Raw genomic sequence first — 14491 nt, forward strand, 5'->3', positions numbered from 1 at the left:
AACAACACAGACAGGGGGCAGAGCGATGCGGAACTCATGTTGGAGCACCGGTGGTTCCGGGGGGGTGAGGGGCGCGGGAGGACCCTTTATTCGGCAGTACAAAGGTGGCCGTCCTGTTTCTGTGACGGCCGCGCTTGAGCTGTCTGTCGGGCAGCGCTCAAGCGATGTCAGGAGCGGGGGGGAGGGTGAGTGTGAGCCGGGAGGCCGAAATACAACAGTAACCATTAGGAAATAAAAGATCCGAGCTACCAGTTGATGCGGTACTCCTCGTTCGGGTTTGGCGGGGGTGTTGGAGTGATGTAGGCGCTGACGGCTGGTGCCGAGCCGGCGCGAGCGCGACCGTTAGGGCTCGCGAGGGGTTTGTACCTGGGCGCGGGGCGGGTCACGTGAGGGCGGGGCTTCCAGGGCAAGAACAGGTGCAGGGTGAGCATCCTTCATCCCTGCAGCAGCAGTAGCAGTAAGGTCCCCTCTAGCCACATTCATGCCACCTGCATGATGTAGAACAAATATTGAGAACAGAAGCGAGCCTCGGGAGTGGAATGAGCGAGGAGCTAATGGTTTGCGGGCCCCGCATGAGTCTAGGGTTGGGTGTGGGGGCGGTGGCCGGTTTCGGTCTCATGTACCTGGCCTACACTAAGGGATGGGGGAGGAGGAACTCCCAGAAAAAACGTGAGTTTTCCTGTAGTGAACTGAAACCCAGACGGTCGGCAACACGGGGCCAAGAAGGTGAGCGGTAAAGCTGCGTGGCTTATTGTTGGTGTGGCTACATTTGTACAACGGGATAATTAACCTATCAGTGTCCCTTCCAGCAAGCACTACCCGCTTTGTTTACAGTCTGTGCTGTTAACCCATGCCCCACTCCCTACTTCAAGCTATCGTAGTTGTTAACATTGGGAGTTTCATGCATTAAGTTACCTATAATTTCTTCTCAAATAGAGTTTTAATCTATACAGTCATGCTTCAATTGTTTTCTTGTAATCTATTTTAAATATGGTCAGAATGGAATATGAGGAACTGATGTGCAAAATCATCAAATTTTTAATGCATGCATTTAAGCTACTAAAAGTAATGAGAATTCCCAGTATACAATGCTCAAGACAGTAAGAAGTTGCAGAGAGTTGTGAATGCAGCCCAGTCCATCACACAAACCAGTCTCCCCTGTACTGACTCCATCTGCATTTCCCACTGCCTCAGGAGAGCAGCAAATATATCAAGGACCCTTCCCATCCCAGTCATTCTCACTTCTTCCCTCTCTTGTCAGGCAGAGGAGATAAAAGCCTGAAAGCATGCATGTACCACAACACTCAAGGGCAGCTTCTATCCTACTGTTATCAGACTCTTGAATGCACCTCTCATACATTTGATCTCCCAATCTACGTTGTCATGGCCCTTGCACTTTATTTGTTTACCTGCACTTTATCTATAACTGCAATGCTATATCTGCATTCTGTTTTCCTTTTACTGCCTCAGTGTACTTATGAATGGCATGATATGGCTGAATAGCTTGCACACAACATTTTTTCACTTTATCTCAATACATGTGATGATAATAAACCAAACCATACTTCAGTAGTATTCTATAAAGTACAGGTTTATTCATAATTTTATGAGTAAGTTTAAATCTCCCATATTAATTCACCACCTCAAATTGCTCCCTCTGGAGTTACACAAATGACAGCCTTATAACTATGACTTTTTTTATATATATGCAGCATTGTTTTACTGAAAACATGCCAATTTTTTTATTGATTAGTTCTTGAGAAATTTCTAATTTAATTCTCTTCATACTTGTGATACAATCGGTAAGCTATGTCCTGTTAGGAAATTAATAAAGTGGGCAATCCAATGTTCAAACTTCAACTGATTTTGTTTTAATTTACAACAACAATGCATTAAAATTGTTTGAAAGCTACTATTGAGTGGTATAATCAAGATCTAGTCAGCAAGTTGAGGAGCTAGTGATATTATCACCTATTTATTATTTGCATTTGTAGAGATAATTTAAGTGAGGGATGTAAGAAAAAAACTTGAATTTACATCTAACATAACCTTTTGTGTTCCAAAGCAATGGAGTGCTTTGGAACACAATGAAATCCACTCTTGTTCTGCAGACAGCATTGGAAAATCCAGTAAATGTCAACATAATGAATGACAAGATAATCAATCCACCTCAAGATGCTGAATGAGGAATTTGTTTGGTTCTAGCATGTCATGGGTTCTTTTATGTACATCAGAGAAGCCTTCATTGACTGTGCTGCATTATCAGAGGGGCTCCACTGAAATTTTTGCCTAAATTATATATTACAGTTACTGAAATGGGCTTAAAGGAAGTGAGGAAAGAAAAGCAATAGTGAATCTTTGGCCACAAGAGGAAATTCAGGGTACACTGACCTCAGTCTTTTAATGCTTGTTCCACATTCCCACATTCCAAAGACGTACGGGTTACGAAGTTGTGGGCATGCTATGTTGGCACTGGAAGCGTGGGAACACTCTATGCAAAAGATGTATTCACTGTGTGTTTCGATGTACATGTGACTAATAAAGATCTTATCTTAAATGTTGGATAAGGAGGTGGTGCCAGAGGAGTGGAGTTGTGGCAAATGCCACTCCCTTGTTCTTGTGGAAAAAAAGGACTAAAGCCCAGCAACTGTAGGCCAATTAGTTTAACCTCAATAGTGGGAAAGCTTTTAAAAAAAAATTGATTCAGGACATGATTAATAATCAGGGAGGAAAAAGAATTAAAGCAAGCCAGTACTGATTTAAGGAAAATTAATTAAACATAATTTACTAGAATTTTTTGATGAGTTGCTGAGGGTAATGGTAGTTGATATGATATACATGGTCTTCCAAAAGGCCTTTGCTATGTTACCACATAGCAAAGTTGAAGCATGTAGCATATATAGCATGGATAGAAAGTTGGCTTAGGAGCAGACAGCAGAGAATTATGATGAATGTTACTTTTTTTGACCTGGAGAGAGTTAATAAGAGGATAATTTGTCAGAGATCAGTATTAGAACTATTGCTTTTTTAATATTAATAGCCTAGGATTGCCAGTACAAGCCACAATTTTTAAATCTGCAGGTAATGCTAAACTTGGCAGTATTGTGAACTGTGAAGAAGCTAGTGATACATTGTGGCAGAATATTAAGCAGCTTGGTGGAACGCACAGATGTGTGGCAGCTGAAATGTAATGAGGAAAAAAGTGATGTGATGCATTTTCGTGGGAAGAATGAAGAGAAACGACACTTCTAAAAGGGGTTCAGGAGCAGAGAGACTTGAGGCTATTTAAGATTAAAATTTTTATTAGTCACATGTACATTGAAACACACAGTGAAATGCATCTTTGCCTAGAGTGTTCTGGGGGTAGCCCGCAAGTGTCGTCACGTTTCTGGCGCCAACATAGCATGTCCACAACTTCCTAACCCATACGTCTTTAGAATGTGGTAGGAAACTGGAGCACCCGGAGGAAACCCACGCAGTCACTGGGAGAACATGCAAACTCCTTACAGACAGTGGTGGAAATTGAACCCGGGTCGCTGGCGCTGTAATGGCATTACACTAACTGCTACACTACCGTGCCTGCCGTAGTGTTCAGTTATGGGTTATGGGTTGACGGTTATTGAAAGTGGTAGGGTAAGTTGAGAAAGCAGTTAATAAGGCATATACTGGAATTTATCAACAGAGGCACAGAGTATAAAAGTAAGGAAGTCATGCTAAAACCTTTATAAAACACTGGTCTGGCCACAACTGGAGTATTGTGTTCAATTTTGGCCACTTCATTATAGGAACGATATGAGGGCATTAGTGAGGATCCAGGAAAGATTTGCAAGAATGGTTCCTGCAATGAGGGTCTACAGTTACAAGAATAAATTAGAGGCTGAGGAGATATTTGATCAAAGTATATAAAATGATATCAGGGTTCTGGACAAAGTGAACAGTAGGAGACTCTTTCCCCATGGCAGAGGGGGGTTGGGGAGGAGAGGTCATAGGCATACAATAAAGGGGAAAAGAATTAATAGTAACAGAAGGAAAAACTTTTTTATGCACTGTGTGGTTAGAATCTGGAATGTACTGCCTGCAGATATGTTGGAGCTGAGTTCTATTATGCCTTTTTGAGAAGGGATTGGATAAATTTATGGTAGGGAAAATTTTGCAAGGTTATAAAGGGCTGGGGAGTGGAACTACTGAGTGGCCCTGGTAGAGAGTCAATCCAAGCATGATGGTGCAAATGGCCTTCCCCTTGTGCTGTAGTGACTCTGATAGTGACCTGCTTAATTTTCATGAGTTCTTCAAACACAGTCTAAGGAGGGTCTGTTTTTAAAGAGGTGCAATCAGGGAGTGGAAATTTCAGCATTAGGCCAGCCATTAAACAGGATTGGTGTTTGGCGAACTTCAGGAAACACATCTCCTTTAAATGAATGATAGTCAAGATGAAGCGTAAGAAATTGTTATCAGCTTAAATACCTGGTTGAGAAGTTGCAAAACTGTGGGTACTGTTGAATATCATACTGTTAATCTGTTGGGATTGACAATCAAATGGGCCTAAAGTTATGGCTCAATAGGTATGGGCTTAGTTTCTGTCAGTATTTCTTCAGTCGTGCCTCTGAGCCCCAGATCCAATATCATAATGAGTGATGAGTAAATATAATGTGACCTTACTTGAAAATGTTAGGTTTGAAATGTTGTTGAAAGGGTGGAAGAAGAGAGATGTTAATTTGTTAACCACCTTCTTCCCATTAAACTGGTGAATCGCCTTTTTTTGATATCTTGCTTAGCTGGTGAGTGGTTTACATGAGTAGTTCTGTTGTCTGTCAGGATAACTGTGCATGAAGTAGATTTAGCCCAAATTAATCCAACCATCCAGAGAGATCCTGATACCCTCTCCATTCACATCTCATTTTAGTAACAAATTGTTGATAATTTGCTGGGTAATTTGAGGTGAACAATTCCATAGCAGTGTAGAAGTTGAGTGTGGCTTACCCTTGCCGCTCTTGGAAGACAGTTAGAAGGGAAGGTCTATTCATCCCCATTAACACACGCATCCTGGTCAGCAGACAGCATACCATGTCCATTGTTTTGTTGATTTAACTGCACAATGAAAGATGGATGCCATGCATTGAATATTGTTTTGTGGTCTGTGAACAACTTCTTTTGTATCATTGTTCATACAGAATTTATTATTGATGATCTGCTATTTAAAAACAATGTATGTGAACAACAAATTACTGATTGTGAGGAGGGAATTTTCCATTCATTGCCCAGTTCTACTCAGTAGTTCTTTACAAATTATTAATTTGTCATAGACAAGTGATGATGAAATACAAATTGAACAATACAACTAACAAACCTAAGTGACTATGTCTTAACCCTTTGGATTTGTGCCTTGACTCTGGCATTTCCGTAACTTACAATTTCTCATAGATTTCTGTTGGAAGAAATTCAATGCCTGCTACATTTTTGGTGAAAGATGTGCTATAAGTAAATGAACTCTGTTCTTTTCTGACTTGTTTTCATTGAGCAAAGTTATTTTATATGAATGTGACCACATGCAGTCAGGAAGAAGACTGGAGAATTGAGCAGCTTTTGGGATGTTCCTCAAAGATGGCAGGGCATCCAGTGAGTGTCAGATGCAACTGTCTTCAGCCAGAATTGCTAACTGGATTGCCTTCTCTCGTCCCCAACATCATACAAATTAGTCAATTTGATATACACCATATGACATCTTAAAAACAACTGAGATCAAATGATATAGCAAAGGCAATCAATGCTGATGGCTCCTGTGTAGTGCAGAAGATGTGCTTCAGTTCTAATTGCACTCTATCTAAGCTTTTTATGTATATCCACAACACTGGCATTTACCTGCCCATGTGCTGCTCAGGACAATTATTGTCCCAGCAGTCTGCTTTCAATAAGGCATCATCAGTGCCTGCTCATTGATGCTCTGTTTGGATTCCAGCCCAACCGTTTACTTATGGATCTCATCGCAACTTTGATTTAGCAAAACAACTGAATTCCCAGGTCATTTGTTCATGATGTCAAGGCAGCCTGCAATAACCATATGTGAAATAAGGACCTTTTATTCATTTTTTGGGATCTGAGTGTCTCTAAGCCCAGCATATATTGCCCTTATGTAATTGCTCTTTAGAAGGTGGTAGTGAGCCACTATCTTGAATCCCTGCAGGTATTTCAACAATGTTGTTTGTTCAGAAGTTCCAGCAACAATGAAGGAGTAGCAATTATGTCTCCATATTAGGATGGTGTGCGACTCAGAAGGGAACCTCCAAAGGTGGCGTTTCTTTGCATCTGCACCTCTTGTCCTACTGGTAGTAGAGGATGCAGATTGGGAGGTGCTTTCAGAATAGCCTGAGCAAGTAATGGAAGTGCATTTTGCAGATGGTACGTACTGCAACCATTATTTAACTGTAATGCAGGGAATGACCATTTAATGCACTCAGTAGGGTACCAGTCAAGCAGGTTCTTTGTCCTGCATTGAATAGTGTCAAGCCTCTTCAGTTCCATTAGAATTGCACTCCTCCAAGCAATGGGAGGATTTTTTTACTGCATTTCTTATGTTTAGGGGAAAGATTTTGGAGCATTAGGTAGGGAAGTCACTTATGATAAGATTCCCAGCCTCTGATCTCCACATGTAGCCCGGTATTTGTAGCTGGTGCGGTTGAGTTTCTAGTCATTGGTGACTCACAGGGCCGATGTAATGGGGTCCTGGCAATGGTAATCCCTTTGATTGTCAAGGGTAGGTGGTTAGACTCATTCTTTTTGGGGATCATTTTGGCTGGCACGTATGTGTCATAAATGCTACTTGCCTCTTGTCAGCCCATATCTGAAAGTTGTCTAGGCCTTGCTGCATGCAGCCATGGATTGCTTCATTTGTTGTGGACTTGCAAATGGAATTCACATTAGATTTGAACACCCTTCCATCACAAGGTTGGGAATGGGGAAGGTCATTGATGAAGCAGCTGAAGGTGGTTGGACACTGCCCTGAGGAACCCTTGCAACAATACCCTGGGGTTGGTATGGATGACCTGCAACAACCACAACCATCAACATATAGCTCCAGCCATTGGAGAACTTCGCCCTTGCTGCTATTGACTTCAATTTTACAAGGGCTTTCTGATGCTACATGCTGTCAAATGTTGGCATGGTATTAATGGCAGTCGCTCTAGCCTTAGCTCTGGAATTCAGCTCTTTTATCTATGTTTGGACCGATGTTGTGATAGAGCTGACTGTTCATGGCTTCTTTTGTGTGGAACATGTGATCAACATCACCTGCAAGTTTACCTGCATGGCACATAACATCCAGACTTGGAAATAGAACTGTTTTCCTTCAGCTTCAGTGGAGAAATATCCTGGAACTCTGTTCCTAACAGCACTATCAGACTACTACTTCAAAAGTATTTTAGCAGTCCAGATGTCAGCATATCACCAACTCCTCAAAAGCAGTTGGAAATACGAGTTAACTCCTTACTTTGTCCACGGCATTCACACGCAAATGAATAGGAAAACATGGTCTTCTGCTAATTATTGGCCTATATGCTACCTCTGACAAAGCCAAATCAGAAATGTGCTAGGACGAAAATTCCATATAGTACTCCTGAGTGTGGTCTTAAGCTAAATGTTTGCAGCAGGAATTCATAAATTTGTAATGAAACCTCATTTCAATAAAGACCAATGCAAATTTTTAACCTGTTGAACCTGAATGATAACTTTCAAGAACAAACAAATCCTTTTGAACCCAACATTTAAAGAACTATTTTGCTTTTCTATTCTTCTCAACGCATTGCATAAGTTAACATTTGCTGCTTTCTCACCCACTGGCATAACCTGTCTCTCTTCCTTTGCAGACATATTGCATCTTTGTCTTACTTATTTTACCATCACGCTTTCTATCATGAATGCATTTGCATATGTTATACCCATTCTTTTCATCTTTACTATAAATCGTAAATAGTCGAGGTACTGATCCTTGTGGAATTGTACAGTTTACCAAAATTCAAACTTGCTGGAGGAACTCAACGGGTTGAGCAGCATCTGGTGGGGGGTGGGAAGGTATGCTCCACTGCAAAGTCTGTACAGTTTACTATCCCACCAGTCTGAAAATGACTCCTCTATTCCTACTGTATTTGTGCTTGAATCAATCTTTTTTCTGTGACATTACCCAATTTCATGATTTTTGTACACCCACATTTATTACTCTAACCTTTCAATGTGTTTTGAGAACTCAAATATACTTTGTTCAGCAGTTTCTCTTTCCTTCAGAAGTTAGTTACATCATTTTAAAACAAATTATGAAATTTGTCAAACCCCTTTTTCCCTTTCATAGATCTCCATTGTGCCAAATTTATGCTTTAAGTGCCTGGTCATTGATTCCTTGTTCATAGATTCCAGCATTTACTTGACCATTGATGTCAGATTAAGTGGAATGCTGACAGGAGGTTCTGCAGATGCTGGAACCTGGAGCAACATTTTGTATGTGTTGCTCCAGATTCCAGCATCTGTAGAATCTCCTGTCAGCATTCCACTTAGTCTGACATCAATGATCAAGGGTCTTGACTCAAAGTGTCGACTGTTCATTTCTCTCCATGGATGCTGCCTGACCTGCTGAGTTCCTCCAGCATTTTGTAAGTGGAATGTCATTTCCTGTTTTTATTCTCATTTTCTTGTATATAGAAGTGTTACATTCTAGTCCACTGGGACCATTTCAAAATATCAGCACTAATTTAATTACTTCACTGTAGCAATTTCCTTTCAGATTCTGAGATCTTGGACAGAGGATTTGTCAAATTTCTGCCTCATTAATTTCTGCAGTATTATGGAAGAAATTACTTTAGGGTTTCTCATTAGTTAGATCATTAGTTCTTCAGGTATTTTAACTGTATTTCAACTGTGAAGAAGGTATAAAATGTTTTTGTTTTGGAACTGGGCATTGCTGGCAAGGCCAGCATTTATTTCCCATCCCTAATTGCTCTTCAGAAGGTGAAAGTCACTTTCTCTAATCATTGCAGTCCTCTTGTTGAGGGTACTCGAACCACTGGCATAAGATGGCTGCAGAATGATGGAGAGGGAGTTCCAAGATTTAGACTCTGTGCTGATGAAGGAATGGTGATAAATTTCCAAAACAGAATGCTGTGTGACAGGGAGGGGTGCTGTGTGACAGGGAGGAGCCCTTGCTGCCTTTGTGGTAAAGATCACAGGTTTGGAAGGTGCTGTCAGAGTTGCCTTGGCAATTAACTGTTATGCATTTTGTAGATGGTACTCACTGCAGCCACTGTGTGCTAGTGATTGAGGGAATCAGTATTCAGAGTGGGTGATTGAAGTACTTGATAGCATTAAGTTTCCTGAGAATCATAACCTAGGCAAGTGGAGAGACTTGTGCCTTGGAGATAATGGCAAGGTTTTTGGGGTGTTTGGAAGTGCATTGCCAGCTGTAGGGTATCCAGCTACTGAGGTGCTCTTGTGGCCACAGTCATGATGTGCCTGATCCATTTGTGACCCTAATCAATGGTGACCCCAGTGTGTTGATGTTGTGAGACTCCACAATGGTCAAAGGAGATGGTCAGACTTTCTCTTGTGGATGTGGTCATTGGTTGGCACATTGTGCAAGTGATACTAATGACTAAGTGTTCATGCAAGCATAGCTGGCTTCATTTTCTGAGGTGTTCCAAATGGAGTTGAACATTGTTTAGGCCTTATAACGGAAGGAAGATCAGCTGAAGATGTGTCTAGAACGCTACCCTGAGAAACTCGTGTAGCAATGTCCCTGTGCTAGGATGATTTATCTTCAACAACCACAGCCATCTTTCTTTGTTTGAGCTGAGACCCTAATCTTTGGAATGTTTTCCCTTTGATGCCCTTGCTGTCGAGGGCAGTCACTCTTAGCCTGCATCTTAAATTCAATTTTTTGGTCTTCGTTTGGATCAAAGCTCTGGAGCTAAGTGATCCTGGCAAAACCCAAACTATGTATCTGTGAGCAAGTTATTGGTGAGTAAATGCCACTTGATAACAATTTAGGTGACACCTTCTATCACTTGTGATTGATAGGAGTAGGATTGAATTTGTTCTGATTTTTGTGATCTTAAGATACCTGGGCAATTTTCCCCATGGTCAGGGAGAGTTCAAAGTACTGGGACAGTTTGGCTAAAAGTGCAGAGTTTTGAAGCAAAGGGCTTCAGTGATATAGCTCAGATGTTGTCTGATCCCTTAGCCTTTGCTGCACCAAGTGTTCTCAGCTATTTCTTGTATGTGAATGCTTCAGTCTTGCCTTTAAGCACTTGCATGCCAGTTCTCACATGCTATTTAATTGTCTACCACCATAGACAATTAAGTGTGACAGATCTGTGGAGTTTCAATCTAATCAGTTGGTTGTGAGATTGCATAGCTCTACTTCTTGAATGCTGTTTTGCACATGTAATCTCGTGTTTATTTTGCTGGCACCTCTTTTTCAGGTACAACTGGTGCTGCTTCCAGTATGCCCTTCTGCACTTTTTATTCAATCATGGTTGATCCCCTGACTTGACAACATGGCCCTCCGTACCTTAACTATCATGAAACTGTGGCGGTGTACATTTCTGCCATTGCTGATGGTTCATTGGGCTTCCAAATTTGCCCAGTTTTGAGATGTTCAGAGTCTCCCATTTAGTACAGTTGTATTGACACAGTGCAATGACAGGTGTCCTTGGTATGAACATGGAACTTTGTCTCCACAAGGACTTTGGGGTGGTCACTTTTACCAATGCTTTCATGTACAGGTGCATCTGCCACAGGTGGATCAGTGAGGTTGAGGTCAGGTAGACTTACTCCTCATGTAGGTTTACTCACTACAGTAAGGCAGCAATATGTCCTTCAGGACTTGGATAGCTTGGTCAATGGTGGTGCTGTGAAGTCAGTCTTGAAGATGCACATTGAAGTCCCCCACCCAGAGGAGGTGCACAGGAGTGAGATGGGTCAGCTGGTTGAGTGGTGTAGAAACAACAACCTTGCGCTCAATGTCAACAAAACTAAGGAACTGATTGTGGACTTTAGGAAGGGGTAGTCAGACAAACTAGCACTAGTCCTCATTGAAAGGTCTGTGGTGGAAAGGGTGAGCAGCTTCACGCTCCTGGCTATCAACATCTCAGAGGATCTATCCTAGGCCCAACACATCGATACAATGATGAAGAAGGCATGCCAGCATCTCTACTTTCTTTGAAATATAACGAGATTTTGCACATCATCAAAGGTTCTGACAAACTTCAATAGTGGAAGAAATCCTGACTGGTTGCATCACGCCCTGGTATGCAAACTTCAATGCACAGGAACGCAAGAGGCTACAAAGAGTGTTAGACTCAACCAGTTCCATCATGGATATAGCTCTCCCCACCATCAAGGACATCTATGAGGCAATGTCTCAGGAAGGTGGCATCCATCATTAAGGACCTCCACCATCTGAGTCATGCCCTCTTCTTGTTGCTGCTGCTGCTCAAAGTTCAACAACAACTTCCCCACTGCCATCAGGTTCTTGGAGCAACCCTAATTCTACCTCTGACTATATTTCCCTCAACTTGCACTAATGTATTGTTTATTTTGTCATGTAAGTTATGTCCAATTCATGTTAATTTAAGTTTATGTAATTTATGTTTGTAATGTACTCTGCTGCTGCAAAAGAACTAATTTTCATGGCATTTATACAGTGGGTATGTATGCCCATGACAATAAACAAACTTGAACAGAGTATGTCCTGTCCCCTTGCCTCTCTTTCTACATATCTTTTGAAGTTCTTAATCTAATTTTTAAATTGCTTGTTGACTTTAAATCAATTTTCTCATTCCTTTTTTCTTTGCTCATCCTCTGGTTTCCAAAACTCTCCCAATTCTAAAGCTTATTAATTTTAGCAGCACCCTGTAACTTTAGTTAAGTGCTGCCTTTACGCTTAATTAGCCAAGGATGCATTATTTATGGGTTTTTCTTATCACAATGGAATGTCCATAATGAAGATCTGCAGAATATTTAAATGTTTGCTATTTCTGATCAAACATCCTTTTTGTCCATTTTCCCAATTTGCAAGTACAAGTTCAATTAAGTTATTATCACTTTTGGGATTACTGGACAAGGTACTGTTTTGGTTGGTTCCATGACTTGCTGCTCTGGGCAACTTTCTTAAATGCATTTCATGACTTCCTCCAAATTACTGCTCCTAATTTGATGTGTCCACACTATAAGGATTAAGTATCTCACACTTTAAGGATTAAGTATTATGTTCACTGAAAGGTACGTTGCAGTTCTTTTGGGGGTGGGGTGAGGCGTGGTAGAAGAAGGGTAATAATGCTCCTGTCTGTTCATGATTAAAATGTTCAAAACATATTGCTACTTTAAGTTGGCAATGGAGAACACAGAGACCATATCTTCTGGCTTGCTTCTGGGTGTTCTGAAAGAAATGTGGAAGATTAGCAAAATAATATTGGTCTTGGTTAAGTTAATCTTTTGAATAATTTCTAAAGGTTCTGTCAATTCATATACTTATCTAATTAAGCAAAGGAAATAATTGGAATTATATAGTAACCTTCAAGCCATTCCAGGGTGCTTTCCTCCATTAAGTTTCTTTAAATGTAATGTAGGAAATGCAAAACCCAATTTTTCTTCAGCAAGATTTCACAAACAACGATTTGGTGAGGAACAGTTATTTCTACAATGATTGTCATACAGCGCAGAAAAGGGCTGTTGGGCCCAACACATCCATGCCGACCTTTTTGCTATCTACACTAATTACATTTGCCTGCATTAGGACCATATCCTTCTATGCCTTGCCCTATAAATGTTTGTCTAAATGTCTTTTAAAAGTAATAATTCTATCTGTTTCCACCACCACCTCTAACAGTGCATTCCAGATATCGGCCACTCTGTGTTTAAAAAAAAATCCTTACGCATCAGATTTTCTTTAAAATTCCTTCCTCTCACCTTAAACTTAGCCCTCTTGTTTTTGATACTCCTATCAGGGGAAAAGATTTTGACTATCTACTGTTTCTGTGTCTCTCATAGTATTATATACTCCTCTCATGATCCTATCAGGTCACCCCTCGACTTCCTTCACTCCAGGGAAACCAAGCCTAATCTTTTCAATCTCTCCCCATAACTAAAATCCTCCAATCAGGGCAACATCCTGGTGGATCTTCTCTGCACTCTCTCTAGCATGAGTGATAAATGTTGGCCATGGCACTGAGGTGGACTCTGTTGCTTTGTTTTGAAATATTACCATGAATTCTTTAACATCTGTATGAGGGGATAAAAGTGCTTGGGTTTAATGCAGTACTTCTGACAGTGCACTGTTCTTTCAGTAATCAACTATCAGTTTAGACTTTATGCCAACAACTCTGTGTAACTTGATCTCACAACCTACTCAGGTGAGAGTACTAATAACTAAACTGTAGTTAAAATTGATAGTGAAGATTTATTGAAGAGCTTAATAAATTTCTTTGTGCAAATACAATGCTCTTGTTAGGTAAGTGACCACACAAATCTTAATTCAAAACTTATACTTTATTGTATCAACACAAATATCCATGTAAGTTATGTTGACCCCAGGCCAATGACTCAGGTTCCTGAATGCTATTGTTGTTTTTGTACCAGTACTCACCCAGACCCCTGCTCCAACGTAGCAGTGAAATAGGGGATCTCCCATTAGCCAGATGATTGGTCCTCCTTTTCCCTGCCCCAATCATGGGGGTCTTCCTTGCAATAGTTAGTCTCTGGGGTTCTCACTGCTCTGCATCTGAAATGATTTATTATTATTCTCTTTTCTTATTAGTTCTGTACTGTTATACTTAATTCCGTTGGTTCTAGTTTATCAGGCTAGCCTATGTCCACTTTTTATTGGCTGTGGCCCAAGGTTACAGGTAGCATTACCTCATTGCTCTTCTCCCAGATAAGTATTTGCCTCTGGTGTTGTTCCCTTGCCTTGAGTTCAGGCCATTTTAAACCAGTTACAGCCAGCTCAAATCAGACACTGGGCTTGGGTTACTTCAGTACAGACACAGATTGCTCTTCCATAAGTCTGCAGCAAGTTATTGGTAGGAGTCTTGTTATGTCCACTTACAATTGGCTCTGATCCAGCCATCGCTGAGCAAGAACCAGTTCAGGAAACAGTTCACAAAATGGTGGTTGAAAGAACAGTCTCACAAAATAGTGGCCTCTGTTTCTTCCTCCACATGGTAACAACAAATACATTTGTTTTGTCTAATTCCACTGATCTTGACTCCTTGCAGTTAGCTGTTTTGCAGATTTTTAATTCCTTCATGGCCAACAAAATGGTTCAACTGCATAAACCAACGTAGTGTCATCCAGCAGACTTGCATTCAATGGCATCACTTCCATCATTAAGTCATGATCAAGAACTCAGCAGTGATGTCAAAGGCAGGTTCAGGCATGTTTCCTCAGTGCAATTTGAACATGTATTGAAGCTACACAATTCCAGACAATTACCTCATCCCAAATATCAATGTTA

General features: G+C 40.9%; 1 protein-coding gene across 1 annotated transcript in view; it reads left to right on the forward strand.

Annotated features, from left to right (window-relative positions):
• The first annotated feature begins 219 nt into the window (after positions 1 to 219).
• The window catches only part of LOC127573747 (regulator of microtubule dynamics protein 3-like), a 232083-nt gene continuing 217811 nt past the window's right edge, over positions 220 to 14491 (forward strand). The window contains exon 1 of the mRNA XM_052026311.1: positions 220 to 726. Within this exon, the coding sequence (XP_051882271.1) occupies positions 540 to 726 (187 nt within the window). The 5' untranslated portion in view covers positions 220 to 539. The remainder of the gene's footprint in view (positions 727 to 14491) is intronic.

Source organism: Pristis pectinata, chromosome 1 (assembly GCF_009764475.1).
Source record: "Pristis pectinata isolate sPriPec2 chromosome 1, sPriPec2.1.pri, whole genome shotgun sequence".
Classification (NCBI taxonomy): domain Eukaryota; kingdom Metazoa; phylum Chordata; class Chondrichthyes; order Rhinopristiformes; family Pristidae; genus Pristis; species Pristis pectinata.